The following is a 27,979-nucleotide window of genomic DNA, read 5'->3' on the forward strand; positions in this document are numbered from 1 at the left end:
AATAGATCCCATCTAGAGCCCCGGATTTGCTAAATGTAATAGAAAGGAAAGCACCGTACAAGTGTCACATAGAAATGTATCCACATTCTTATCCCTACACCAGTTGCTGAACGTGTTCCAACGGCAACGGTACAAAGATTTTGTTGCTGGCCTCCTGGCCGAAAGCAAAATCTCCATTACATCATCCAGGAGGTCCCAATCCTTGTATCTCAGCCTTTCAGAAACCATGCATGAAGGCTGAGTGTCTTGACCTCTGGATGGAGAAACCAACCTTCCTCTTGCGAGAAAAGATCCTTTCTTTGTGGAAGACGTATTGGAGGGCAGATGGACAAGTCCTGAAGGTCCGGATACCATGTTCTCCTGGCCCAATCCGGAGCAATTAGGATCATGGATTCCAGAACTTTCTCAACCTCCTGATCACATGAGGAATGATAGGGACTGGAGGAAACGCGTACAGGAGTAGAAAATCCCAGTCCACCATGAACGCGTCTCCTAGAGCTCCTCTTGGAGGAAATTCCTTGGAGCAATACTGTTTGCACTTCCGGTTCACACCGGTCGCGAACAGATACCCTTCAGGGGTTCTCCAAAGGATGAAGAACTCTTGAAGGACTTCCTGAGCTAGATCCCACTCGTGAGAGACTATACTATGCGTGCTCAGAGAGTCCGCCGCCATGTTCTTCTCTCCAGCTAGGTGAACTGCTAACAGAGAGATTTCTTCTTGATTTGCTCAGACCCAGAGCTGCATTGCCTCTCTGCACAGTGGTAGTGACCCTTACCCTCCTCCCTTATTGAGGTAGTACATGGCCACCGTGTTGTACATCATTATCAGGACATTCTTTCCCTATACAGAGGGCAGGAAGGCTTTCAGCGCTAGTCTGATCGCCCTCAGCTGCAAAAGGTTGATATCTAGTTTGGACTCCGATGGAGACCAGCGACCGCTGATTGTCAGATCGTTGTTGCTGGCTCCCGATCCCATAAGTGAGGCGTCTGTCACTACTGTCATCTCCGGCCATGGTTGCCAAAAATATTCTCCCTGGAGAATATTGCCTTTGCAAGCCCACCACAGAAGGCCCTGAGAACTTCTGCCCGGAACCTGCAGGTGTTCTGACATCTTGCCTGAAAACTGGGACCACTGAGTCCTGAGAGCCCATTGGAGGGATCCCATTCTTAGGCGAGCCTCTGGCACCAGGAAAATGCAGGATGCCATGAGGCCGAGCAACATCAGAAAATCGAAGGCCAGAAGATGCTGGGCAGTTTAGAATTTGGTAACCATCTGCAGAATGTGTTGAGCTCTCGCCTCGGGTGGTGAGGCTTTCCCCGAGGAAGTATCCAGGACTGCTCCAATACACTGGAATCTTTGGGATGGTATCATGTGGGACTTCTTGAAATTGAGGGAGAAGCCCAGTCTGTGGAGCAAGTGGCAAGTTACGCTGAGATGTTCCCCGGCTTGCCCGGGTGAACGAGCCCTGATCAGCCAATCGTCCAGGTAGGGAAGATTTCCTGCACAAGGAGCGGGTCCGGAATTTTGACAGAGCTGTTCCCCGGTGGATGATCTTGAGGCCTTTTTTGAGAAGGAAGGCAGTAACCTTGGGCCACAGTTTCCAATGCCCAAGCATCTGAAGTAATGCCCTGCCATTCGTTCATATCCTGCGAAAGTCTGCCTCCCACCAGGGTTTTGTGGGTCAATGCCTCAGAGTGGTTTAGAGGCAGCTGAAGGTAAAGTTGCTGCTGCTTGGGCTGATTTAGCACCTCTCCCTCATCCACCACAAGGGAATCTTCTCTGACCCCTTTGACCGGCTTGTCCTCTTCCTCTTCCAATTGAGGAGTAGAATCAAAAGGACTTATCCATCCAAGAAGATGAGCCTGAATAGGGTTACTGTGGCTGTCTAATGGCGGCGCTAAGGGATTTAGCCGCTACCTTTGAGGTCTCCAGCTTCTCCAAACTCTCATTCGCTTTGCTGCCAAACAACCCCGAGCCTTCAAAGGGCATGTTGAGTAGTCTTGCCTGCACATCCGGTGCAAACCCCGACTTCCTCAACCACGCAAATCTACGTAATACTGTGCTAGCAACCATGGATCTGCGGATGCTGGTTGCAGTATCCAAAACTGACTGGAGACATTCACTCGTTGCCTCCTTACCATACTTAACTATTGCCAGGAAGCCATCTCTTTCTTCACCTTGCGGGATGTGTTCAGCTGCCATAGCAACACAGTCCCACAAGGTAAACATAAATCTAGACAATGTACAAGTCACATTAGTGGATTACAAAACCATAATACCCGCAGTGAAAACGTTTTGCGCCCAGGCATCCACCCTCTTCTCATCCCTGTCAGGAGGGATGGGTGGGTAAGCTGACTGCCTGGTAGATGTAGCTGCCTGAGCCACCAAGCTTTCAGGTGTGGGATGCTTGGTAAGATATTCCGGGTCACTGCTGGGAGGTCTGTACTTCCTTGCGAAGTTTTTATTTGCTGCAGCCGCAGTTTCCGGGGTCTTCCAATTAGCAGAGGCTCTTTCCTGTAGTGCCATGTGGAGAGGTAAAATTGGGTATTTCTGAGGACCCTGGTCCAAGATGTCAGTCATATGACCTTGCTCAAAAGATGGACTAGGCCTACTCCATCGGATCTACGTGATTTTACCGAACCGAAAAGTTCCAACCTCAAAAGTCCTTATTCTTTCTTCAATTTTCCACAAATATATATGTGGGGGGGAGACCCGTCTCACCCCCCCAACTTCCCCCTATACATTTTTTATTCACTTTACCCCCCCATTCCCCACATATATATATGCAGAAAATTGGGGGTCGGACTTTTGGGGTCGAACTTTTGGGAGTAGATAATTTTGTACAATACCTACTCCATCCCATGAATTTAATAAAATGAGTCAGCATGCTCAGAGAGGTCAGGCCTGCCAAACTCTAACTATGGCGAGGTATCCAAACCACTAGCAGACTGGAGACTATCACACAAATCTCTTAGCCTGGTCTCGTCAGATAAGACAGTAATCACTACAGTGAGTAATATTTCCTTACATCTATTCCGTGCCCCTGTTCCGCCATACTTATGGTAGAGCACCGGACATCACTCTACCCAGTGGAGGAGGAACCTAAACTATAGAGAACAGGTTCCTGTGTCCTGCCTGACTGAATTGTGCAACAGCTCTGGAACTGTTATCCAGGGACTTATGTCTGCAGAATGCTAATGGGGAGGCCCATGTAGTCATCTTGCAGCTTGCATTCCAGAGTACATGTCTTTGAAAAGCTAGGGCTGTGCTTTTTGCCTTGGTTAAATGTGCACGGAGGCCCTCAGGTGGAGCCCTGCTTGTAGTTCATAGCAGAATTTAAAACAAGAAACAACTCAGTCAGCTATTGTCAGCTAAATTTGGGGAGAAAGCTCACATTGTGGCCCATAATTCACTCTGGCAGAATCGCCTTTGAGAAGTGTCACGAGCAGTCATAGGATTACCTGTGATATTTGTCGAGTCACGTGACCAGACTACACCTATTTGCAAATTTCTAGGACAATTCAAAAAAAGAGTGGAAAAAATAATTTAAATAATACGGTGACACTGATAGTGTTGCCTGCAACAAATGTTTGACAGGAAGGTGAGCATAACACAGTTCCCCACAATATCTTTTCTGTTTGGAAATACTGTGGTCCTCATTATGACCCTTGCGCTCCCGGAATGAAGGGGACCGGCCCCCTTCATTCCGGGAGCGTGTATTACGAGGTTCCCTTTGCGGGACCCGGACCAGACATCTTGTAAAACCAGACGTCTTTTCCGGGTCCCGCGAGGGGAAGAGGGAGGTAACAACGGGACACTTATAATGTGCCCGTTGTTACCTCCATCCCCATTCCCATTGAGCCCTATGGGGGCTCAAACGGGAATGGGGAATGGTTCCTGCAAGGAGGATTTACCGGGTCCTCCTATGTCGGAATGACCCGGTAAGTCCCCATTACAGGAACCCGGTAAAGGAGCCCGGTTTGGATGCAGACATGGAGCTAACAGCTCCCTGGCTGCCTCCAAACTCGTAATGAGGCCCAGTGACTTTAATCGCAGAAAAGAAATATATCTTTCCCAACCCTCTCAATATGTGCCCAAAATTGGACTCTAGGATGGCACTGCAATTTATTATTCTGGTCGTTATAATCATCTGTTTGTTTCTGCAAGTTCCAATTGTTAAGCAAGGAGTATCTTTTTTTTTTCGTTGTATAACTTCTTATTCAGTACTTTAAAGAGCATATAACCAAGTGCAGCTTAAAAATGGGAAATGAATTACTTTGCAACCTTCCTCTACGCATAAGAAAGGGAACGCAAGATCTTAGTCTCTCGAAGCGGGCTGAGACACACTTCAAAAGTTATCTTGAAACTTTATAACAGTTGCTCAAACCTTCTTAGAAATGTTGTTGGATTTGCTCATTGTTACAATTTGAGACACAGATTGGAGGAAATTATTTTCTGGATAAGAGGAAATAACGTTCAGATGGTAATCCCCCCACTTATGACTGAAACTTGACACTCCATACTTGGTCCAACAATCTTGCGCACTGCTAGGGGAGAGGTGTTCTATTAAGGACATCCACTTTCAGTCAGTTACCGACTCATACGATCAGCTAAACTGAGCCCCCTTTTCTCTCTGAAGTACCCCTCTTTTACTCATGGTAAACCTGGGTCTTCTTTAAAATGCTGTTTTTATTCTTTTCTTATAGCTTCTGGTCTAAGTTTCTGCTTTAGTAAAGAACGGTGGACACCACCAACGTTCATGCACTTGTCAATGTGTAGTGAAAAATACGGTAAGACCCACAGTGCAAGGATAACCAAGTATAACTTAAGCTGATCCTGAAACACATGGCCCGGGAAACCGTAGGCTAGAATACAGTTTGAAGTAACTTCATTCATAATCATCAGTTCACAAAGCCAAGTAGAACCTAATTGTTAAATAATAAATAATTGTTAAATAATAAATAATACACAAAGATTAATTACTGCAGAGATGCCAAAATATTTAATATATGAAGGACTTTGCTTCTTTTCTTCCTTTTTTGTAACACATTTGTTTTTACTCAACCAATGAAAGTCATGGTATTGACTGTTTCAAATCACACAAGGTCACCCTGAAGACGGACCATGTCCGAAATGCATCGGTAGACCCATCTTGTTGGGCATCTGTCCTCCTCACAATAAATATTTTGGCATCTGTGCAGTAATTAATATGTTTGCATTATTTAACTTAACAATTAAGATCAGGTGCTTACATGTACACATAAGACACGTTATTACTGTGTGGTCTCCTTAAAAAACAAACAAAATAAACCTGGACATTTTGTGCTTTTATTGGTATTGGAATCAGTTATCATCATGTAATATACAAGTAAATGTCAACAATATTTAATTATTATTACTGCAGTATTTTTCACTAATTATTCCATGAATCCATGATGAAAATTCACTTCACGTTAGTCCTTATTCATAAAACAACAGTAATGACTTAATATACAATATGGTTATGCAATGTGTTGTACATTACAATGTTATGTTATGTTTATTTATACTGTGCACTGCTACTATTTGCATGGTCTCAATGCACTCACGTAGCACTGTAAGAAAGTGGGTGGGGTGGGTTAGTGAGGGAAGAGGGTTAGGATGGAGGTTGTGCTCTTCTGTTGATGTTTGCAGAACAAGGAGAAACTGCCGTCTGTGCGTGTCGGCTTTCTGAGCATGCTTGACTTGTGTGCACTGAACTTGTTGTGTCCAGAGGGGTAACGTCCAGTGTTTTGAGTTTGTTGTTTACGGTTCTTGGGGCGGAGGTGTGGCTTTTGTGTTCTGTTTTAGGTGTTGACTAGCCCCTTGGGCATGTGTGGTGCGTATGTGGGCGCTTTATGTTATGTAACCGCACTATCAATGTGATTGTACTTTTTCTGATTCATTTAGCAAGTCTGATTCATGCACTCATCAAGTTCTTCATGGTTAGACAAGCAACAGTCCAATGTAATAACACCAGTATGATTCCCTGTTTAGGATTAGAACAATGCATCATTTTATTCTATGCAAATGTTTCATCTGCAATGTACAGTGTTTGAACCATAGCTCTCAACTCACACACTTTTGTAAACAGCTGACTCACGTGACAAGTCTCTTGCACGACCATTCACTTCAATGGGCTCTCACCCACCAAAAACAAAATCTGGTGTTTTCACCCGCCTTGGCCACATAAAAGGTTGAGATCTATGATTTGAACAGTAAATCTACTTCTGTTCCAATCTTTTTAGGCTATGATCCAAATTCCCTCTGCAGGGGTGTGATGATAGATTTTGCAATAAGAACCATGTAATGTCTTTCTCATTGTTCTTCAATCTTTCTATATATAAATAAAAGGGAAAATGTATGTGTGCCCATTCGAAATGTTCAGCATACTACCCAACATGCTAATAACCTGAAATTTGGCAGGTGGGTAGGTTCCATGGTGTAGACAATGTAAAAAGTATAAAATATACATTTTGTTAAAGCGGTCTGCAAAGCTCACCCCTGCCATATGTGGATATGTGTGTGCGTCTGTTTGAAATGTTCTGCATACTTCCCAACATGCTACAAACCTGAAATGTGGCATGTGGGTAGCTTCTAGCAAAATTGGCTAAACAGAAGCATTGGTTTAGTTCATTAAATAAACTTCTAAGTAGGACAGAGGTAGGAATTACTGTGCGAAGCATGGGTACACCTGCTAATCTTTTATAATGCTCAACTAATGGTTTCCACAGTGTTCCATATGCAACTTCTGTATTCAGATATCTGCTGTTTCAGAGGTCTTCACGTTTCTATTACATACAGTATGTTGCAGGTACAACAGATAGTTTACATAACAATTTGTTGCAATTTGTGGAACTCATCATAGTCTATTTGATGTCATTGTATTCACATTTTGTAATGCTTTCAGTAAATTGACAGGTTACACAATTGCCAAATTTGTAATGCCCGCAGATGGGTTCTCAGCCCCACACTGATGTAATTGATTGTTGTGCATTTGCCGTTCTAATGGGCCTGGCCAGTCTTTGGTGTAAATTTGCATTCCTCCTGAATGCAAAGATAGGTTTCTGCGAAATAATCGGCCTCACAAACACAGATTGGAAGGCGATGGGGAGGGCAGCAAGATTTTTGACACCTTTCTGAGAATGACCCCTCATCAACCCTCATACAAACTCCATGAATGGCCACCAAATTTAGTAATTTAGCGATCACATGTGAAGGTTTTCTGCACCACGCAGTAACGTGAATGGCAGAAGTTTCATATACAAATCCCATGCAACGTAAATTGGCCAAGTTCTTCACAAACATATGAGGCACAGCAATACGCATTACAGGTAGTGCTGTTATATGCCAGCAACAATCTGGAGGTACTGCCAACATCTGTCCAGTTACCCAATAGGACAGATAGGGCTGCCAACACAAGCAGGCACTAGAGAAGACCAGGGGAATAAAAAGATGGAAGGGGAAGGTAAAAAGCACGGGGTGGAAAGGAGCATTGGAAAGGCTAATGGGGAAGAAGCAGAAAGGGAAGGGACAAAGAGGAGAATGACAGGATGACAGCAAATAAATCTCATGCAGATATTCCTAACTGAGGCCTCAAGCACTCGAGCTTAAGGCATCCTTTGGCTGTGTGAGTTTTCATATGGTCATGCAATTCCATAATAGAGCTAGGTAGTGATGTAGTTCTGTGCCCTCAGCTACTCAGTTGCTCGCACAAAAGTCTGTGGTTTGCCACTAGCTTTTTCTAACAGTGTGTGACAGAAACTGCAGTCATGTTCCCAGATATTCCTATTAAAGCCCAGGTGTTGCTACAGTAAGAATAAACTGAAATCAGATATCTAGATAGTGACATTATTTGCTCGGTACTATTTGTATAGGCCAGGTATTACCAAAATATACACATACCGACATCAAACGTATAGATACAGTCAAATGCCCATACACTCCCACAAAATGTCAGGTATTGCCACCCAGTACTATTACATGTGCAAGTGTACGCATCAGCTGAGCTATTGCAATAATATTACATGGTACATTGATAACACGTCAGGTATTGCCAGCATACGTTAGGTTTTCACATCATTGAGTAAGGTACGTCAATCAATCAACACACTCCCACCTGTTGTCGCACACACACATATATTGCCATAGCCACTCAAGTACGCCCATAAACACAGAGGTATTCAGTTTAAGACGATGACACAAATATAGGCACCCAAAGTCACTTATTCAACAAACAAAAAATCTCACACACACATAGCCACTAAAGAACACTGATATAGCCACAGATAAAAGGAAATACACATAGGGGTACACATGTAAACACATCCAACACATAGCCAAGTACCCATTCACTCACAGTCACATACACCACAAACACCATCAGACACACAAACACATGCAGATAATCATGCATGCACATAGAGGAAGGAATGGCCATCTCAACCATGTCTTCCCACTGGCATGTGGCTTGGTGAGATTCACAAGAGTCCAGACACAGGAGTGCATTTTTATTCTCAACACAAATTGAAAAGATAGCTTCTCCTGGTCTTTTCAGTCTGAAGGACAAATAAAGGCTCCTTTTCAACAGTTTATAAGGATTAAGGCTAACCCTCCGGCACTCACAGTCTCCTGATCGCTTGCTACCTCAGCAAGATTCCCCAGGTCCTCTCATCAAGTGTGGTGGGAGGGAGATCAACTCCATTTGTTGTAACTGTTGCTGCGTCTCAACCACAAGGTGTAAAAGGGAGTAATACAAATGATACACAGACCCTTCAAGCCCAGTGTCATCAAGGTGGGGTTGGGGGTGGATGGGATTGGGGGGCTTATAACCTCCCTTTCCAAGGGTCCTGATATCTACATTTTGCCTTCAGTTGCTTAACCCACACTTGGCAATGTATCTGCTCCTCCCCCCACTTCCCCTTTAGAGAAGTGCTTCTCCCTTATGTGTCTGCCCTCTCGTACCTTCCTCTTCTGACTTGTTCTGCTCTTACTAGTCCTCTCCTCCTCCCCCTCCTATTTTTCACCTATTACTGGCTGGTATTCTCTGAGACCCATCCCTTCTTCCTCCGCCTCTGACTTCTCTCCTCTGAACCTCTGGTATTCTCCACCTCCCAACAGTTGTTCCGCCACATCCACCCATTGCTGTTCTTCACACCTTCCACCCACTGCTGTTCTTCACCTCCACCCACCTACTTTTCCACACCTTGTACCCTCTGATGTTCTTTGGCTTCTCCACCTACTGTTCTCCACCTTCCACTGTACCCTCTGATTTTCGCCACCCCCTAAACCTGCCGTTCTCTCTTCTCCCCCTCTTGCCTACAATCTCCACCACACTTTACATTTCCCTCCTCTCCTCCTCGTTGCTCTGTTTACACACACTAACTTGCATTAAACTCTGGTCCTCCACTCCTAAAAACACCAATACCACTAAATTGTGTGTCTTCACTTGTATTCTTAGTTTGCGCCTCCTCTGGCTTAACGGTTTGAGGTCTGTCCACTTATTTTCTTGGGTTTTCCATTGAATAGTTTTGGAAAGTTATGACTTCAATGTTTCGTGAGTCATGTTACACGCAAGTAAGAGATAAAATGGCTTTAAGAAGCTTGCCACCATTTTGAAAGTGACTCAAGTGCTTTCCAGCATATTCACATGTGGATGCTGACATGAGGGTGGAGCTCTGTCTACTTGCTGAAAACGGGTATGTGTAACAGATCTCTCCGCAGATGCTTGCACACCCCTTTTCAGTCTATCTCCACATTTACCAACGTAAAGTGCCGCCAGGTAGGCATTACTGTGGCCTTCCGAATTTACAGAAAACTTGAGCCACCATTTTTGCTGTTTTCCATCAATATTGCCAATATTACAGGACATGAGCTGGCAGGGCTTACAGCAGTCCCCCATCTTTGTAGGTGAAGGGTGCTGCATTACACATCTCTTTTGCGACATCTGTCTGGGGAAACCTTTCAAGATGGAACGATAATTTCCTCTGAAAATATACACTTTTGACGGTGGTTTTGGATAGGAGAAAGAAAAGGATAGATCTCATTTCTGCACTGTATGAGGCCCATTTTGAAATTGGGTATGACCTGTTAGGAATACATGTTGATAAGACATTCTTGTCCATGGCCACCCCTGTCATGTCCTGAAGTCCTGTACCATTATTGGGATCTGGAATCCAGACAAGGCTGGCACCCCCCTTTGCAGCGGAATTTGGAACTGTCAGAGCTTTTGGGGGCTTGCTCTGAGAGGGGTAAGATACTGGTGGGTCCCGGCCGTGGCCTGGGACAGTTGAACCTGAAACCAACAGCAGGGCATCTGCTGTCAGGGTAGCGAAGCCGGAAGAAGGTGGAAATGTTAGATCAGAGGCATAAATTCTCTAATGGGGCCTTTAATAATTCGCTATGGCCTATGATCTCATAAGCATTTGAAATTTGACAAAGACTCTGGCCGTTTGAGTGTTCTGAGATTGAGGAGGGCCAGTAGTTGCAGCCGTTGGAGTCCACTTTGCAGTTTTAGCAGTGACAACAGCGGCTGTCTGCGTAGAGGGGTCTCAACAAGCCATGGTGGAAGCAGAAGTAACGAGATAAGCAGTGGGCCAGTCTGTCTAGGGATAAACAAGTGCTGTGGGTGGCAAGGGGATCAGAGAGGCGGGTTCCCTATGTGCGCAGGCCCTCATTGCCATTTGACTACCAGACAAATTTGCTGGAGAAGACCTCTTAGAGGCCCCCTCAGGTGCTGTGATAAAGGGATTGTGTGTATGTCATCAGCCCTGTCCTCCATCTTGTGGGTTTCGTCTGCCTTTTTTGGGACTTGCCATGCTGCACCTGATTGGGAATGTACAGACTATTTCTTGACAGTGTGCAGCCCAAGGTGTACGGCCCTAGAGGAGCCTCTGGACACTTCCCGGTAATAAGAGCCTCAAGGTCTGGCCCTTAGTACTGGAAACAGGTCTGGCCCCTAGTACTGGAAATGTACAGGCTTTTTGCTGACAGTGCGCACCCCAAGGTGTCAGGCCCTTGAAGAGCCTCTGGAGACATCCTGGTACAAGGGGCCTCGAGGTCTGGGCCTGGAGGCACAGCAGATGTACCTTGAGGGATAGCGGCCCAGGTAGTTACTTGCCTAGATGGCCCCGCCCTGGACTCCTGCCCGGTTACAGGTACTTAGGCAATCTCTGTGTGAACACAGAGATTAGCATTTATGGCCCAGTGTGTCTTGGAGCATCCAGAGGACCTCTTCTAACACTGATAATCCCCGGAAAGGAGTTGGCATGGCGGGGTGCTTCAGAAAAGATATGATTTTACCTTTCTATGATTTCCTTTCTTGCACACAACAAAGTCTCTATAATAGGATGGAGGATACCTACTAAAAAGGTCTTTCCGCTGATTGAGTCTGAGACGCAATGCCTGTGGGCCCAACGAGTCACAAGTGGCACAAGGGTCGACCTGTGCTCAGGCCAAGGCACTCTAGGCAGAGCGCCAGGGCATTGGCCAATGGGAAAATGGGAAGCTGCTACTGCAGGATGAGTAAGAGGAAAGACGATTAGTACCAACATACACCATACGCCATACACGAGGACAAGGGTGACGAGTACCCAAATAGAACAATAACCTGGGAGAGGGTGCCAGTGGGGAGGGGTCACTGGAGGCTGGGCATGCCCATCACTGACACACTCTTGCGCGTGAATACAATTTAAAGGGAAAGGATATTCTGCAATGCAAAAAGGCTCTGGTCTCATCACTATGGGACAAACTCCCATAGGAATGGAGGGAAGGTGGCTGGAAGTAGGAGGTACAGCCTTGAAAAAGAAATCATCCTCTGTGAATACCAAATGTGTATTCGTTCACTCACCAAAAGCTCCATGTTTTGCAAAAGCATTGGAGAATCTGACTAATCTGTGCTCCGTCCCTCCTGGTTGATTGGCAAAGAGCCCTTTTTATATTTAAATTTACTCACAGCTCCAGGTGTTATTGAGTAGGCCATTCACTTCTGCTTTTTAGTGCAACGGTCTACCCACGTGCATATTGGAAAGAAACATGCATGACACTAATTTAGCAAGCAGAAGGCCACATAAAAATAGATTCTGAAGGAATTAGTATTTAAACCAGTCGATTCTCTCAATCTATAGCTTAAATGCTGACAACAGTTGGCCACTGGTAGCTTGCACCACGAGTCCGAGAAAACTAAAAGGGGCATTAGTCCAGTTCGGTGAGTATTTCAAGCAACATGACCCCAACATTGAAGTAAGTCACAACCTACCTGATAATAATTTCTTTGGACTGATCATTTAAAAAGTGGTGTACTTTATATTGTATAGTTACTTAAGGGATCATGTTCCTCTGTGTTGAACGAATGGGTTATGGGGTTGGAGAAAGTGCTGGACAATGTAGAATAGACAAATATGTCACGTTTAATTTCTTTCAGCAAGGAGTACCCTGTTGTACCAAGGAGCACAGTCAGACAGAAAGTGGTTTCCAATCACAGCCCCTTCAGTACAGATACCACTCGGAGCACCTCTTCCAACCTGAGCTCACAGTATCAGTGTGAAAATGGCGTGTCAAGCACCTCGCAGGAACTGCTCCCGCCAACCAACGCATATCCATCTCTCACACAGGAGCCTGGCACGATCTACCACTGCACCAAGAGGAAAGGTCAGGAATCGTACTACAAATGTGTCTCAAATCTGTTAAAATGTGTTTTTTTGTATGACAACACTGCTAGTCAACTCAATTTGTATTGCTTTTCTATTTTCTGCAGTACCCCCTACCCCACTTCTCTTACTTTACAGAGCTCTCTATGGCCATAGTTTGTCCTTTCCTTTTTTTCTATAACAGTTTCCAATTCCTACTTCTCACATAGAGGGTCATTTGAAAAAAGGTGGTAATTGCGTGGATGGGACCAGCAAAGTTAGCCCTTATGTGGCGTTGGTTCCCTTCCATGAAATTTTGGTCATTTGGGAAATATAGTGCAAAAAATAGGTAGAAAAACAGATGAAATTGACTTGACACTTGGGGGTAATTTGCCAAATGTGGCGTTGGGTCCCTTCCATGAAATTTTGGTCATTTGGAAAATATAGTGCAAAAAATAGGTAGAAAAACAGATGAAATTGACTTGACACTGGGGGGTAATTTGCCAAATGTGGCGTTGGGTCCCTTCCATGAAATGTTGGTCATTTGGAAAATATAGTGCAAAAAATAAGTGTAAAAACAGATGAAAAAGACTTGACACTGGGGGGTAATTTGCCAAATGTCTGGATCAGTAAAAAGTGGTGGTTTAAGTGCCAGAAGTGATTACCGCCACTTTCACTGATCTAATGGATTTTTTAGGATTTGTCCAGTAAAGTTGAGGACCAAGGAGGTTTTTAAATGTCTACCTCCTTTCCCCCCTTCACATGACAAAATCACCTAGGGTACCGCCAGCATGAGATTTCCATGCTCGTGGTAAACACATGAATTCCTATGGAATCCGCCTGAATCTTCCACCGGATTATATAGGAATACATTGCTAAAGCCTCATGCAATCGTGAATTGCAGGAGGCTTTTACATTTTTTTTCAAAACTGAGTAAAAAAGCAAAGAGTAAAGGAAAATGTGTCTGTGTTTTACTCTTTATATTTCCACTCTGTTTTGTAAATGTAGAAAATTGCACAGAGTGCACCTTTTTCAATTAAGTGCAAAAGTCCACGGTACCCTGCAGTGCAATTTCTAATTTATTAAAGAAGATCCTATGTTTTTGCACTCCAATTTGCAAAAAGTATAAATGCTGCCTGCATTTATGCATGGCTGATAATTCCAATGGAGCTAATTTTCGAATCTCCACGTAATTTGGCGTTTGGGACCTGGACAAATGCGCTAGGGCGTATTTTGATCCTTTGCATGGCGGAGTGCAAAGATGCAGAGCAAAAGGGGAGTGCACTCCGCGATGCAAAATGAAAAAAACGCTGCCTGCTATGCACACATGGCAGGCCGCATTTACAATGGATCCCTACGGAGCCCGCCGACTTTATGCTGCAGTATAGGGATCCCCTGCATTTGCGCCGGCATGAAAATTCATGCAGGATCAAAGGCTGGGGCATTTGTATAGCGAAGAGGAAGAGAAGCGGCGGAAACGCAAGTTGCATTCTGCCCCTTCACTCTGTCATACAAATGGGGGAGAAAGTTAAGGGAGAAAGTTAAGGGAAAGCGTAAAAGACTTGCACAAGGTTTTTACGCCTTCCATTAACTTTACTCTCCATGGAATCCACCTGCTTTTAGCAAAAGGCAAAAAAAAGGTGAATTCTATAGGAATATATTGATGTTTTTCACCAGTATGATAATGTCATGCTGACTTTTACAAGTCTGGCGGTAACCATGCTGGTGCTGCCAAATTATTTTTAAGAAGTCTAGACTATGTTCTGTGCAGGTGGTGCTTTCAAGAACATGCTGGGTAAACACCTTTGCTTCTCAGGGACTTTGGCCTTGCAGCTCTCCTGTGGACACTAGAATGGCTCCCATCGTCGTTTAGCAATGCTTAATCACTCAAACAGGGGTCACCCAATAGAGGAGTGAGGTTTACTACGACATTCAAAATAATTCTCCTTCTAAATAAATTCAATTTGGATCTCTATCCACTCAAAAACCCCTAACTAACCTCGCAGGGAATGGTCACTCTCTCAGCATTTCTTGAGAGACCAAACTGTCTGCAATGAAATTAAAACGCAAATCAAAGAGTTTTTTAAATTAAATAAACCAGAAGAAACCTCTTACAATAATAACTGGGTTGCTTTCAAAGCAGTGATAAGGGGAAATTCCTAGCACTCGTCACAGAATTGGCCAGACCGCAACAAATCGAATGCAAGCAGTTACTAACCGAGTTCTAAGAATTAGAATCACTACACAAAATTAAGGGTTCCAACAAAATGTTGCACAAGCTGAGAGGAGTTAGAGAACAACTAAACATTTGAGCTACCAATAATGCAGAAAAAAATCTCCTCAACCTGAAACAATGATAGTATGAAAAAAGCTAACAAATATCTTGCCAACGCCTTTAGGAATGAAAGATATAAATCACATATCCAAACAATTAGAGACAAGGGACAATAGGGTCAGCAGGTTACATGATGACCTCTCCAAGCTTTCGCCGAGCCAGGACTTCTACAAAAACCTATATACAGCTAAGCAGCCTAACACTAAACTGCCACGGATCACCCAGGCCCAAAAAACCGTCCTGAATGAACTGAGAAACAGTGAAGAGACCCGATATGCCATTAATTCCCTGCAGGACAATAAAGCCCCGTCCCAGATGGCCTAACAAGCCCCTTTTATGAGGAGCTAGAGAACACCCAATATGGACCCCTAACCACCTTGTTTTACTCAATAAGACTCTCAACTTCAGTATCCAAATAGATGGGGGAGACCGTGATAAGCCTTTTACCAAAACCAAAAACCAAGGAAAGGCCCTGGGGCATGTGACTCCTACAGACATATAGCGCTACTCAATCGAGAAATCTGAAAATATTTGCCAAGGTCCTAGCCAGAAGATTAAAAGGCATACTCCCTAACATCATCGACATGTACCAGGCTGGTTTCATTAGAGGCTGTCAATCATTCGACGTTATAAGAAAGATAATACATCTAATAGACAAGTCAACAAGATTCCCTGGGGATTCCCACAATGTTGCTCCCTCTAGACACTGAAAAGTCATTTCATAGGGTGGATTGGCCATATCTTTAGACAAACCTTAATGGCTATGTAATTTTGACAAAGATTTGAAAAAAAAGGTAGGTAAACCGCTAACACTTCATCCCAAGGGCTATAATTCATAAATGCAAAACAAGGGGTGGGTTGAAGGTACAATAACCCATTTTAAATCACATTTATTGTACAATTCCACTTTTTCAGACCACCTAAGATAGCTCATAGATTAACAGCACACCATTATTTTCACAATATCACATATCAGTGCATACAAAATACATTATATCACACCATAATCTAACAATAGTTTAACAACATCAATGCCATAAAGTGAAAAGTGCAATTCGTCACAGCGTGTAAACAGTCAAACACAATGTGCAAGTACCAGGAATATCCCCTAATCAATTGAGTAAATGGATCAATCAATGTGGGTGCAACACATCAAATAATTATGTATATTATACTGAGCTCTTGTAAGGGTATTCTTTTATTTTGCCCTTATTCCAAGTTTCAACATCTCTCCAATGCACATTTGGAAGGGTTTTCATCAGGACTGACCGCCCATATCTAAAAATAGAAATTACATAACTAGATGTCAATATATCGTGAAACAAATGGCTGCCTAAAGTCTAGTCAGCATTTTCCTAAAACAAAAGCTACCCTTACTGATTCACATTTCATAAGTATGAGCCTAGATCAAGTTCGCCTCAAATTGCTCAACCAGACCTGGCAAAACAAAAATAGAAGGAGCGTTACTTGTCTACCTTCTTTTTACTGCTGCATCTGATTACAACATGTACATTCAAGAAACTCTCCTGTCTCGTCATAAATGGGTCCAAATCAATTCTGTTTTTTCTAAGGGACCTCAAGTGTCTGGGCAACCCCTTTATGAAATGACACAAAAAGGGGAATGCTAATGAAATATTTACCCTTTAAAAAAAATAAAAACAATGTCATGTCTGTCTTTTTGTGTCAGCAACATACCTCAGACTTAGTTCAACAAGCCCCATGTTCTGGTGCAGCCTCTTGTTCGGATACAAAAATCCTGCATAAGTTGTCTTTTATTTCTAGAATTGCTGCAAAACGCTCCTTATTTTCGAGTCATCCGAACGCTGCCGCAATCAATTTACCCGTTGTAACATAATACTCACGGTTCTGCACGCTGACATAACCGTGAATCAGTCACATGTCTTACAGTCGCGTTTTCCTTAAGAGCTAAAGACTAGCATGGTACGTTGGAAACTAAATGCCAGTGGCCAAGTCAGGAAGTGCCCACAAATTATACACGGACTCGACTCAAAATTATAATGACGCCAACAGCTCATATAATAATTTGTATTGCCTTGGGTTCCCCTGCCATATTGATGACATAACCAGTCGGAACAGCTTGTGTTCAGAGGGAATGCATGAAGACATCCGCAAGTAGATTGCTAAAAATTGCCACCAATGGCGCTTTCTCTCGACTTCCTACATCAGAAGAAATATCTGAGAGTTTATAGCTCTTTCCTCCAATGTTGCCCCTTCAGGCGCTGACTAGCCTTGTAATGCAAAGAGTCTGGAAATATGGCTTTAATGGATGATTGAAAGAAGCAAGATCCAAATATCTTTATTGATGTTGTACATTTTTTGTTCTGGCAGCTTCATAGTTGCAGACATGGTATCAACCAAAAACGCCAGAAATTGCATCTGATTTGAAAAGATTGACGTTTTCCAGTTTATTAGGAAGTTGAGGCTTTTATGAGCAATATGATGGCACGCGGTGCTCACACTTAAATGCTGTCCGACATGGTCACATGTCGGGCAGCGTTTAATTTTCATTGTGAACACTGCTTAAAATGTCCACATGGTAAAGAGTGTTCACAATTACAGATAAACGCTGTCAGACATGTGAGCATGTCGGGCAGCAGTTAATTGTATCTGTACACGCAGCCTGCCATGCAGGCAGCTGATCCATCACACTGAAACTGTTGGTTGCCTCCACAACCAACAGTCTGGCTTCAGAGCTGCCAGAGGTATGGAAACCACTCTCATGAACACCTGTGAAGACTTGCTCTCTAATCTTGATTCTAGCTCTCCTTCTGTTCTCATGCTTCTTGATCTTTCTTCTGCCTTGATATGGTCAACTATGTCACCCTGATAAAACGCTGCATGACACCCTTGGCATCACGGACCTGGCTCTGGATTGGCTGACCTCCTTCCTCTCTGACCTACCTTCCCAGGTGCAACTGGGCGTCTTTCTCTCCACCAACTCACTCTCCACCTGTGGCCTCAAGCCCAGGGAACACATCTCTCCAGCCCTTAGATCTCTCCAATGGCTCCCAATGGCTGTGAGGATCAAGTTCAAGACCCTCTGCATCATCCACAAGGCTTTCTGGTACCTGGGATCCTGCTACATACAACTTGCAATCCGGAAATACCACCCTGCTAGAGCACTTCGGTTTCTAGCTCTAACTCTCTGCAGATCAGACGTTTTCCAAGCAAAGAGTGGGGGGTAGATCTGTCTACTCCGCAGGGGCCTCCCTCTGGAATGGCCTACCTGCCCCCACTAGACTTCAGCCTGATGTCCTTAAGTTCCGGAAGCTTGTCAAGACCTTCCTCTTCTCTTCCTCCATCCCTCTCCCCTTGCCCTGCTAATCTCCCCTCTAGCCTAGACTGGCTGCCTGGTCCCTTCACGAGTCTTACAGGAAACGAAATCCCCCCCCCCACTCTGTCCAGTCAACCTGCGCACACTTGGTCACTCCTGACCCACTTCCCAGCCCCAATGATCCGGCACTTGCTCTTACTGCACTTATCTGGGTTCTGCACCCCTGGAGCCATTTCAGCCCCTTACTAGCACTTAGCTTGTTGATCCTCCTTCGCCTGCTATCTCTGCCTCCCTCGCCACCTCCTCCTGGCCTCCACCGGCACTCTCCCTCCCACGTACCTTTGGCCCTGCTCATGCACTACCCCAGTTCCCTCCCCTCTGCACTTCTCGTAACTGCACTTGCACTATCTGAATGTTACATGGCCTAGTATGATCGCGTCCCTGTTTGTCCTTTCTGTTTTCTCCTCCCCCCTGCCTTGTTGGGCCTCGAAACACATGTGTGTAGGTGCATTACAAATAACCAATAAATAAATAAAATCAATAAATACATGTTAAACAGATGTATTTCGTTGGATTTGACGAGTGGGAACTCTAGGCTCTACCTTGAATGGCATGATGGGCAATGTAAAATGTTGCAAATAAGGTGAGAGTCGGCGGTCGCCCGCTGCATAAAGAATAACGATACATTGTTTACTGTGCTTACTGTGCACCAGCATTTACTTTGATCAATCGTGGTGGCGGATGTTTTCCAGCATGTAAGGGATTTTGCATTCCAAGCTGTGCACAGTTTCTGGTAGGAAGGAAAGAGCACTCTTTTAGACACTGTTCATTTAGCAGACTTTAGAAAAGCTTTGTGTATCTCTCTAAACCACCAATTTACCATTCCCTGACATCTCAAAATGACTCCTTGCATCGGAGCTCGTTCATCTGTCCCTACCCGACAAACAAGCCCGACAAGCAAGTAAGCATCTAAAAGCAAGTTAAAGAAACCGCAAGACAAGGGTGCTGCCTCAATAAAAAATAAAAAATAAATGCTATGCTTTATATGCCTCACATTATTTGGGCAAGAGCACCTATTTTTTCGATCAACCTCTTCTTCCTGTGTACAGCACTCCCCCGTCCTTGCAACTAGCTTTGTGTCTTAAAAGTACTCTAAATATGTCAACAAAAATACTCTTTATAGCAGGGTAAACAAAATGCAAATATACTATTTGTGTTGCCTACTAAAAAAATATTGACAATCGGCCAATGGTTTCTGATATATTCTCTCCATCACTTCGCATCATGTGCATCTAGTCATTGCTTTCAACAAACATTACATCAATTAAAGTACGCCCCTCTTATTTTCAGAGACTGTCAACGATGCGCTATGGCCAAACGTTCTCTTTTCAGACACATACAGGCTTACAGCTCTTATATTTCTTTATGTCGTCGCCATAGGGAAAATCATCAGCAACATTCATCACTTGAAAATATTTCAGCCAAGGGGTCTGTTCTTCCACTCCACAACATGGTCTGTGTAAATGGTTTCAAGTCAACCAACCCTCCTGACTTCAAAGTAGACGCGGGCACTTCCTTCGATTGTCTCTAAGAGACTGCAATCTCCTCGACAGCGGTTTCACAAAGTCGCCAGCCATGGTAAAAAAGAGGAGAAAGCAGCCGGAACACTGTCGTCTTCGCTTAGGATGTCTCCTCCATATCGCTCCCTGTCAATCTTATTTCAAACATATTCTACCTCCCTCCTCTTTGGTTTTATCAATGCTGCCAAGTAGTCTATCTGATAGGAAGTCGTTTTAGACAACCAACGCCGAGAGTATTTTAAATAAAAAAATGTATACTGAAGCAGCAACTTAACTAAATGACGAATACCGCACGTATCATTATATTAAAATAGAGGGAATTAGACGGCCTAGTTCTGGGGAGCATTCAAAATGGCAGAAGTGAGGGGAGGCGAACAATTGAAAAAGTCCTGTCTCAACACGACATGCCAGCATTGCCACTATCAACACATTTTCATGTTGCTAGTGCCCAAAGAACGCATGAAGCCTGTCCCATCATTATATGTCCGCACTACCCACACCTTTCAGGCTTCTGGTGGACAAGTCAAATCCAGAAGCCTGTTTCAATTTAAACCCATGCTGTCCAGTTCTGCATTAAGTCGCTTTCACAAAGAGCGTCTCTGCCCCAGACTCTCTTTCTCTCTCTCTCTCACACACACTTCGGGTGTCACGGTATTTGTTTTATGGAGGTACGATAACCTTCTTGCCTATTGATGGTATATCATGGTTATCGCGGTATAGCAGGTGGAGTTAACTAATCAACAAATATTTTCTTAAAAAGGTCATAAATTGTCAGATTTATCATCACAAACAAAACCAGGGTCCCAGGGCCAGAATTGGGCTTTTCAACATACTTTCCACTGAAATGCCACCCTTTGCTTTCACCAAACAACACAAACACACGTGTGGAGAGGAGGGGGGGGGAGGACCTGCTGCGATTGACAAATGCAAACTTAATAGCTTTTAATTTAGGCTTTTAGCTCCCCCACTGGCTATGGTGAAGATGGACATGTTGCCACCTTGATAATTTGCATGCCACAGACCAATGGAGGCTGATGGTAGTATGCGCTTGTGCGCATACACACACACGCACTCTCTCTCTCTCTCTCTCTCTCTCTCTTTACATTACAGCCTTTAGTTTACTTGCGGCCAAAAGGTGTTCAGTAATCACGGACATGTTACCCTTTGGTATGGCAGCAGGGAATACCCGCAGAGATGAGTGAATTTTGCGGTGTGACTTATTATATGTAAATTCAATGATACAACCAGGGAATTCCCCATTGTCATATGTTCAGAAAACATTATCCATTATAAATATATAAACCCCAAAGCCGCCAACCCAAAGTAAATCCTTTTCCTTCTTGGCACTGTATTTATTCTTCCTATTGCTAACATATTGATTTTGTGTCAGGCACGTGTGGTTTACGGAATGGCATTAAAAACTGCACTAACTGAAATGTATTGTACCAAAAAAAAGAACTTTTTTTTACATTGCCTTTTCGCATTTGAAGTTCTTTAACTTACCATTAAGTCCAATGCTTTTTAGTTAACCTACGAATACGCAGGCAGGATTTTCCAGCTGTAGCAAGGTAGCATTTTGAAACTTGTCTCTGCACATATTTAGCTGATCCTCCATGATTCTAAGACGGCTGCAGAATTGGTCTTTCATGGCGCTCACTCGTTGATCGCCTTGAATGAAAGAGTGACTAGTGGAAGTGTTATAAAGCACATTTTGAGCAATGAGCTTGCTGTTCAGTCACAGGTCATCGCTTTGAAAATTGGCCTCGACTTGCATTTTTTTGGAACCACATGGCATGGCATCATGACCCCTTGCTGCAACAAAAAGTTTGTTTTGACAACTCTGTATCCCATTAAAGGGAGAAAAGTCACTCATGTGCGGTCTGAAAGCCCATGTCATTGTGTTTCTTTTGTCAAAATGTCATAGCCAACGTAGACACCGAAAGTTTGCATAGTGAAATAATCACCATAGCTTGTTTACCATCTGCCTGGTGTATCATGAAGATCTGATGTCGGAGTCACCACTGACCATTTAATCCTAAAGGGACATTGTTCAGTGGGTGCTGTTGATTTCTTTCTTGATTCTTGCAATACATGTGCATTTACCTTCTTAAAGATAGTGGCAATAAAAAAACCTTTGAAAATGACAAAGTTAAAATACATATCGGCACAAATATGGCCTAGATCACCACCTAACCACAGCCCCATGATTACCGTTTCCCCAAGGTCTGAGTGCATTAGGATCCTTGTTATGTAAGTTCAGAGGGAGGAATGCTTTCATGGGTGGTGTCACAAATTGAGAATAGACACAAGAAATATTTCACCCCCATTGATCTGGATACTTCAAATTGAATGCAGAATCTGTTCTGCCTGCTTGAGTCCAGGGCCATATCTAGAAGGCAGGTAGGTGAAAGATCAAGCGAATCAACAACTCTAGTGCCAATTTGCAAATCTACACAGAGGACAGTGGGAGAGGGGCATTTTATTTACTAGCAGAAAGCATTGATAGGCCCAGTGTTTACACAGTCTAAAGCAGGGTCGGACTGGGGCATAAAATGGTCTTGGGCACCAACATAAAAGTGGCCCACAGTTGCCAATGGGAATTCATTCCCTTTGGAACACTGTTTGAATAGTACCGAAGGGGGAGATTTTCGATAAAATGTGATGCAAATTGTATATTTAAAAGAATGTTTATTCAGCAACAGTGGTCAAAACTATTAGCCGCATAGTGAAGTCACTCATCAAACGGGCCCACTTTGGCCAAAAAGGTGGCCCACTTTGACCCAAAAAACTGCCCCTCACAAGCATTTTACATTTTTGGTTCGGCCATGGACCTATTGCCCTAATGGTCAGTCCATGCCTGGTCTATGTAATAAAGAATACTGAGGCTGAAGATGTTTGGGAAGGGAGCTTTATTATACGGCCCCCGGAGGTGAGGAGGGCGGTTGGGAGAATGCCGGGTTGCGTTCCTGGTGGAACGTGGGGAAACAAAACATTCCTCACTCCGGGTGGAATGAAGTGAAGGATGACATCACAACAGTCTACAGAGCTAAAGTTGTTTGTGGACATGTTTCAGAAGGGCATCCAGTTCATTCTCCCCTTTGAATTTAGGGATGCGTAGTTCCCATCTTTCAAATTGGTAGGAAAACTACAAATCCCAGAATTCTAAGCTAAAACAGTACTGGATGGCTATCCGATCCATGAGAAACTTAAGTTCCCTAAATCTAAACCTTGTGGAGAATAATTTCATATGCATGACTTCACTGGCCGTCCTTTTTTTACAATTTGCGTAGCCAGAACAAGAGCTGTTCCAATGTGTGTTTGCTCAGTGCAGTAGGACCTTAATTTACTGAACTAATGGCACGTGATACCAGCCGAGGCTGAATCAATACAGATTTGCTCCTGCTGGCTGAGTGGTTGCTAAGCAAAGTGCTCCTGGCTCAACTGTTTTGCAAGTCATTGAACGTTTTATTACATTTGTTTACATACGAACAAAAGGAAAAATAAAATGCTCACTTTCAGTTCAGGGCCTCAGCTCACCCTTGTGAGGTCCCTGTGGTCTTGCTAATTGCTAATTGAAATTCCGGACAATCACCATAGAAGTTCTGACCTGTAGCGCGAAGCAGCATGACTGTGTTAAAAAGTTTAAAATCTGCATGCTGCCTTTCAAATAAATAATGCCTGAAACAAAGTAACTTTGTTCTAGTTTGCCCATGAAATCCAGGTCTGGCGGAGTCTATGAACTGGAGTCTCTGTTATGGTTATAGAGCCAGTCAGCTCATCGTTACCAGATTTGCATGGGGAACACAAAGGTTCAGGCACTGGGCAGCTTTCAACACAATTTGCGCAAAGTCGGCTGATCTTTGACCCGACTCTACTGATCACAGAGAAAGAGCGGTCACAGCAGCAAATCTGCATTTACTAATGTGGCCTTACTTTCCCTATGCTCGTGTCTGCCAAACAAGGCTCCCTTAGCAGACGGCACATCCAACAGTGCAAGACCAAGACTGCGCAGCACTTGCTTACTGCAGCATTTCCAAATCTGATTTAAAAGCACACTTAACGGTATAAATGATATAGTGGTATAAACAATGTGACAGTTATTATTGTTCAATTAAGTTGTTCACAATATCTTTAATGGTATACCGTTATATCCCTTACGCACACACAAACACACATGCACACACTTGTACAAACACACATGCAAACACATTATTTTAAGCAACTTTTTTTTCTTTTTAATGGGCCTAAAAGCCAAGAATGGTTATTTCTCACCTGACACTGGAAGAAAACGTGTGCTATCTTTAAACGGTCCTATACGTCTTAATACATTCAAGACTTGGACACCCCCAGGAGAAGAGGCTTTGTGATGAGCCCATCTGTTTGTAGTCACCGTTTGACAAAGGTATGCATCCTCTTGTCATACATATTGTACACACCATTTGCATATCAAACAATCATCTGTTAAACTTAAGAAGAGCTAATATTCTTTAGAGGAAAGGACACACCTGAATTATTTGCCGTGTCTGCTGCCAGTGGCGCAACTAGACCGAAACGTCAGGGAAGCAGACTAACGCTTGAGGTGGTGGGGGAAGGATTACCTTCAGAGACTGTGCGGGGCATGGCAAACTTACTTGTATGGGGCCCCGTTTACGTTTTGACAAGGAATGTTTTTGGGAACTAAATTTAAACCAGAAGGGGCATGGGCACTGCCCAAAAACATTATAGAATCTATAGACAAAACAAACCTTTTTAAATGGCACCTGTCAGCATGGTAACATAGTGAATGTCATGTGGTACGCTGTTGGCTTTATCAGTTGCTAGTCCATGATGCATGCCCAACAGCATTATACCACAGTCCAATGAAAGTCTGAGTGTGGCTAAAGTTGATAGGTCTTAGAGGTGTCAGTGGGAATCGAAAGGTATCGAAGAAGGAAGCTGACACCAAGGTGGCATGGAGGTTGGCAAAGACTGTTATTTGTAAGAAAAATAAACCCTCACTATCCCCATCTTCTAAGAGGGATTTCTCAGCCTCAAACTAATACTAAAATGTGGCTGTCAAAATGTCAGTCGAAATCAAAGATCCACCGTCTTGTGTCATAACCTTTGTCTATCCCTTACACTACAACTAAAGAATACATCACCGGAAAAGTTCCTTCTCCAGGAGAAGGACTCTGTTCTCCTGGTAGGTGGCTAGTATTCCCAGAAATGTTATTTGGCAAAAAGGATGCCAGGGGTAATGACCCCCCTTCCCCTGGCTTGTATTTCAACAAACCGTTTCAAAAGTCAACTTTCTGAACCAGCAGAATCACTCCCTTATCCTGGTATTGGGTCACAGATTTCAATATGGTTCACTCAAAGGCCAGGGGAATGACTCCTTTCCCTGGGTATCTCTTGATCAAAAGGATTTTCTGTTTTTTCAACTTTCAGAACCAGAGGATGACCGCCTTCCCCCAGTAGTGGTCCTCTCACTCCAATGTAGTTCATACCAAAACCAAGGGGAATGACTCCCTTGCCCTGTCGTTTCTTGATCAAAAGGACCCCGTTTTCTTCAAGCTTTCCCAAGTCTTTCTCTGGGCCTTAGTGGACTCTTCCCTGCCACTGTGACTAGGATGCTTGCCTCGGATGCTTATTATACTTCTGTCGGGGTCCCAGACTTTTCTCTGATGATCAGTGGACTTGTTGCTTCCACTGCAACGAAGAAGGTCTACTCTGATGCTCAATATACCTGGCTTAGAGACCCAGACCCTTCTGTGGTTAGTGGGCATGGTGCCACCACTGCAATGAGGATGTTCTCCTTTAATGTTCAATATACTGGTGTTTGGTTCCCAGACCTTTCTCTGGTGGTAAGTGGCCTTTTTGCCACCGCTGCAACGAGGAAACTCTCCTTCAATGCTCAATATATTTGGCTTAGGGTCCCAGACCCTTCTGTGATCAGTAGGCTTGTTGCCGCCACTGCGATGAGGAAGTTCTCCTCTGGTGCTCACTATACTTGGCTTAGGGTCCCAGACCCTTTTGTGGCCAATGGGCTTGTTGCTGCCACTGCAACGAGGAAGTTCTCCTCTGATGCTCAATATACTGGTGTTGGAAACATCCAAAAAGGCTGTATCCATTTGTATGAATGGTGCAAAAGACCGAAAAGGCCTGTACCATTCCTGCGAATGGATACAGTCTTTTTTGGCCATTTCCATTGAGAATACGAAAATACTGAACATGAGGAGTGGGGATTGCGGGTGTGTGCCCCGCTCCCCATGTTCGGCATTTTCGGATTGTGGTTTGATTTGATTTTATTTTATTTATAAAGCGCAAAAAACCAGGCCGAGGGGCAACCGGGCGCATACTCTTAAACATGTTACAAAATGCAATAGTTACAGTGAGTTACAAAAATATACAGCATATATACATGTACCGAAGGGTACCATTAACAGCGTATAATACAGGGACAGAGCAGAGAGAAAATGTATATTCAGTCCTGTACCCCACATGGAGTCTGGACTGTGTCAAGGTCTCATGAGTCTTGGGAGAGCAGCCATGTTTTAGCATTGTTCTTGAAGGAGTGGAATGATGGTTCAATTCTGATAGGTGTGGGCAAGGTGTTCCAGAGTTTGGAGGCCAGGACGGGGAAGCTCACCCCACCAGTTTTTTGGAGTTTTCATCTAGGCACGATGAGGCTGTGAGTTTGGGCTGCTCTGGTAGGTCGAGTGGAGGTGTGGCGTGAGAAGCGAGCGGACAGGTAAGGTGGGGCGTTGTTGCTCAGACATTTGCGAGTCAAAGCTAGGGTTTTCAGGGCAATTCTCTGTTTTACCGGGAGCCAGCGTAAGTCCGATCTGACGGAGGAGATATGAGAGCGTCTCGGGATGTTTAAGGCTGCCCTTAAGGCATTATTTTGTACAGTTTGCAATTTATTAAGGTTAGACTGACTGGTCCCTAGGTAGAGAGCACTACAGTAGTTGATTTTTGCCATAACAAGAGTTCTGGGGAATGTGATACAGTTGGTGGAATTTAGGAAGGGTCTACAGGCAGTGATAAGTTTGCAGGTATAGGCCGAAGCTGATCTAACTGCATTTATTTGTCTGTTCAGAGAAAGCGAGGAGTCAAGATAGACCCCTAGCGTCTTAGTATCTTTGGAGACTTTGATGTCATTGCCGTCAATAATGAAGGACTTGTAGGTTTGGTCTAGTTTGTTGAGCCGATGATTTGATCCTAAAAGTAAGAGCTCAGTCTAATCATCGTTAAGGCAAAGTTTGTGCTGTGCCATCCAGGCCTGGATGACCGAGTAAACATCGTTAAGGACTTTGGTGTCAGCTGTGTAGTCTCCTGTGATAGGGATGAGTATCTGGGTGTCATCCATGTAGTTAGTGTAGGAGACACCCAGATAGTCAAGCACATCGAAGAGGGGCTTGGTGAATACGTTATACAACGTAGGGGATACACACGAGCCTTGAGGAACGCCACAGTGAATAGGGGAGGGATCCCCTGATGCCAGCGGTGAGAAGACCCTCATGGATCTATTGCTCAGGAATGAGTGGATCCAGGCATTGGCAGAGTCGGAGAAGTGGGCTGCGGATTTGAGATGCTGGCAGAGTATTTGGTGGTTGACCAGATGAAAAGCCGCGTAGAGATCGAGGAGAAGGAGAAGAGCTAGCTTCCCATTGTCCTTCAGTGACTCCATCTGAGTTTTCAAGTCGATCAGAGCTGACTCTGTGCCATGTTTAGGGCGGAACCCTGATTGTCTTAAACCCAGAAGATTGTTTAGTTCGAGGTAATCCTGAATCTGCAGGTAGGCTGCGCGGTCCAGGATCTTGAGCAGGAATGGGACTGTAGTGATAGGTCTGAAGTTAGTTGCGATATTAGGGTCAAGGGAGGGTTTTTTGAGGAGTGGGATAACCCATGCATCCTTTAGGTTGTTGGGGACAATGCCAGACTTGAAAGAAGCATTTATGAATGCTGTAATGAACGGGGCTAGCTCATGAGATGCTTCCTTGATAATAGGTGCTGGGCAGGGGTCGCCTTGGCAATTGGAAGGTTTTAAATTGTTTATGATGTTTTCTACTTCGAGAGTAGTGAGTGGGGAGAAGGAGAAAGGTTTATGCGGATAGGTTAAATGTGTATTAAGTGTAGGTGTGG

The 27,979-nt window shown here is 44.1% G+C and overlaps 1 protein-coding gene across 4 annotated transcripts in view; it reads left to right on the forward strand.

Annotated features, from left to right (window-relative positions):
* TBX5 (T-box transcription factor 5) overlaps positions 1 to 27,979 on the forward strand; it is a 409,300-nt gene that overhangs the window by 359,398 nt on the left and 21,923 nt on the right. For all 4 annotated transcript variants that reach the window (XM_069619223.1, XM_069619221.1, XM_069619222.1 and 1 more), the window contains one exon: positions 12,441 to 12,667. In XM_069619223.1, coding sequence (XP_069475324.1) covers positions 12,441 to 12,667 — 227 coding nt within the window. The remainder of the gene's footprint in view (positions 1 to 12,440; positions 12,668 to 27,979) is intronic.

Source organism: Ambystoma mexicanum, chromosome 10, assembly GCF_040938575.1.
Source record: "Ambystoma mexicanum isolate Mex_15411 chromosome 10, UKY_AmexF1_1, whole genome shotgun sequence".
Classification (NCBI taxonomy): domain Eukaryota; kingdom Metazoa; phylum Chordata; class Amphibia; order Caudata; family Ambystomatidae; genus Ambystoma; species Ambystoma mexicanum.